Consider the following 2,936-nt stretch of genomic DNA (forward strand, 5'->3'; position numbering starts at 1 on the left):
TAATAATACTAATAAAGTATATTGTTTTGCCGACTATCTGTACTAGTATTTTAATTTAATGATCACGGATAAAACTAATTAATTAAAAAGTGCAAAGAAGGTGTCAGCATGGGAGGAACTTTTACTTTGTAAAACCTCAGGGAGATAGTTTTACTTATACATTTTTTTAATCAAATTTTTCACTTGACTAGTGTATGATGTTGAACATTTGTTTAAGGCATTTGAATTAAGTTTTGTGTTGGAGTTTTATAATATTCCAAATTCTAAATTTTGACAGAAAGATTAACTTTTTTTTTTATTGTAAATGCATATCAGTTCCAAACATCAGTTATTGGTCTCATTAACTACTAATAATCGGTTTTGGTATCGGCCCTGAAAAACCAACATTGGCCAACCCCCGGTAAACTGTATAATGGAAATAAATTAAACAATGTTGCCCAAATTTTAAAATAACTTTGTACACATCATATACTCACATACAGGAGGTTCAATCTGTCCTGACATGTAAATGCAACATGCAGAATATGGGCTATGATTCAAAATCTGTATATGATGAAGTTTTGTATATTAATATTATAGATTATATCATACTGCTAAAAGAAATCCAAAATCACCTGCTAAATTGATTGCTTCACTGCCCTGTGTGCCTGTAATGCACACATATATGATGCATACTCTCTGCGGTCCATATTCGTCTGCTGCTAGGAGTAGTACAATGAAATCGTTTGCTTCAATTTTATTCAATCAAGAAAAGTTTGACCTGTTAGCTGCTGTTAAATACATCTAGGATGCATTTAATGTTAATGTTTAGTTTGTAACAGCCAGTATCAGACATTTGTAAGGACTCCCACTTGTCTCTGAAGAAATGACAACTTATATTATTATCATTATTATTGTGAAAAATGTTACACACAGCAAAGACAACAGGTCACAAAATTTGATTTCATACAAAAGGGTATACTGCATTTTCTAAGGTTGCAATAGATATTTTGGATTTCTAGTGAACTTACTAATCACTGTCTGTGGATCAGTTTCGCATTGTATATCTGTGTTAACTGTATCACCATTATTATTATTTTTTTTACAGTGATTAACCTATCTGTTAGCGAGGACATGAAGAGGGACCTGAAAAGCACCGAGGGAGGATCAGTCACTTTCCCTGACCCTTTGGTGGAGTTTGGTTTTGTTTTATTTGAAGGAAATGTTTTTGCTTTAGTGAAAGACAGGAGATTCGAGGTATTCGAGGAAAGTTACAAAGACAGACTTCTCTGGAATAACAAGACTGGACACTTTACAATCACTGGCCTCCAGAAGAACGACTCTGGGGTTTATTACATTGACTCTAAAAAAGGAAATGTTTTCACTACATCGTATAAACTCACAGTGTATGGTAAGTCACATTTTTCCTTTGATAGCATACTGATCAGTGTGTTGATGATAACAGTTTTCTATTTGCATCTTATGGCCATTTTTGACTTCAAGAGTCTGTATGTTGATTGTTGTGGAATCTTTTTGTAAAGTCAGTGTTCATGAGTGCTATGAATAAATCATTGATCCTTCTAATGATGATCAAGATTTTTATGCAACATAAATGCAGAAATGTGATAAATTAATGATACAGTTGCTACAGCCGTGCATAGTGACAGCTGCTCTGGCACCTTTGGAGAACCTCGCTGATGCGACACAGTCGATGAAATTACACTTTTTTTTAGTGCATTTCTCACTGACAGGTGTAATGAATGGTGGAGGGAATGTGTCAATATGCAAACGCTTGTTTAAGGGCATTTCTATATCCCTTTATGGTAAACTGTGGGTGTGGAAATTGAGGCTTAAGAAGTTTGAGATTTATAAAACAGAATCAGGTGTACGCACAACTTTATAAAGCTGATCAAAATACTGCATGTCTCTGTGCGTTCATGCAGTTTAAGTAGGGACGTATCATGTAAATCTACACAGTTTTATGCATCTGGCCCCTGATTTGTGGACTCGCATTTTGAAGCCTCTAGTTTGTCATTTTGGCAAATGCCATCTCTTGATTTTTTGGAGCCAGAAGTGACCATATTTGGAAGACAGGGTGGAGCAAGGATCTTAATGAGAACCTGACACACTATCAGCAGACAGGCTATCAACAAGAGCAGTCACCCCTTGAACAGTTTTCTTGAATGTTGAAATTAGGTTTAGAGACCAAACTTTTTGTACCTGTAAACATGTTTATTTTCTGCAGTAAAGTTGGTCGTTTTAACATGGGGGTCTATGAGGGTTTACTTGCTTCTGGAGCCAGTCTCAAGTGGCCACTTAAGGAACTGCAGTATTTGGCAGTTTGACACTGGCTTCTTTTTTCAGACCCAGAGGTTGCCACTTGTGAGGAACATGAAATGGGAGTCACTATGATTTATGAACAGAAAGTAGAAGTGTAATTTAGGACTTCTAGATTCAGTCATATTTTCAGATTTTTAATCTCCATTATTTTGTTCCTCAGAATCGGTACCAACGCCTGCAGTGAGCACAGTGAGTGTGAGCGCTGATGGCTGCACGCTGCTGTGTTCTGTGAAGAAAGCTGAAGAAGTGACGCTGTCGTGGATCAAAGACGAGGAAATACTGAACCAGACGGACTCTGTTTCGTCTTTGCCTCTCACTGTGCATGAGCAGGATTTCAGTTTCTTCTATAGATGTGTGGCAACTAACCATGTTGAAACCAAGACTCTTCCAGTCAACATTACAACGTCCTGCAGTCAAAAAAACAACATAAACAACAGGGGCAGCATGGACACAAGACATTGTAAGACTAATTATTTAAAAAACAACAAATATTGTACTTTAAGGTCGATTTCAATTTGTGCAATTTGTTCATTCTGCTTTGTTGATGTTGGATGTTTTGTTTTACAGATGTGATCGGAGGACTTGTGCCTCTCATATTGGTTGCTGTCATTATAATG

General features: G+C 36.4%; 1 protein-coding gene across 1 annotated transcript; it reads left to right on the plus strand.

Moving 5' to 3' along the window:
* Nucleotides 1–1,103: 1,103 nt before the first annotated feature.
* LOC121940086 (CD48 antigen-like) lies at nucleotides 1,104–2,931 on the plus strand (the record flags this gene model as incomplete). Its single annotated transcript, XM_042482952.1, has 3 exons — nucleotides 1,104–1,390; nucleotides 2,480–2,779; nucleotides 2,887–2,931. Coding segments are annotated over exons 1-3 (622 nt in total), but the record flags the coding sequence as incomplete, so codon positions are not given.
* Nucleotides 2,932–2,936: the final 5 nt, after the last annotated feature.

This window comes from Plectropomus leopardus, unplaced genomic scaffold, assembly GCF_008729295.1.
Source record: "Plectropomus leopardus isolate mb unplaced genomic scaffold, YSFRI_Pleo_2.0 unplaced_scaffold7407, whole genome shotgun sequence".
NCBI classification, from domain to species: domain Eukaryota; kingdom Metazoa; phylum Chordata; class Actinopteri; order Perciformes; family Serranidae; genus Plectropomus; species Plectropomus leopardus.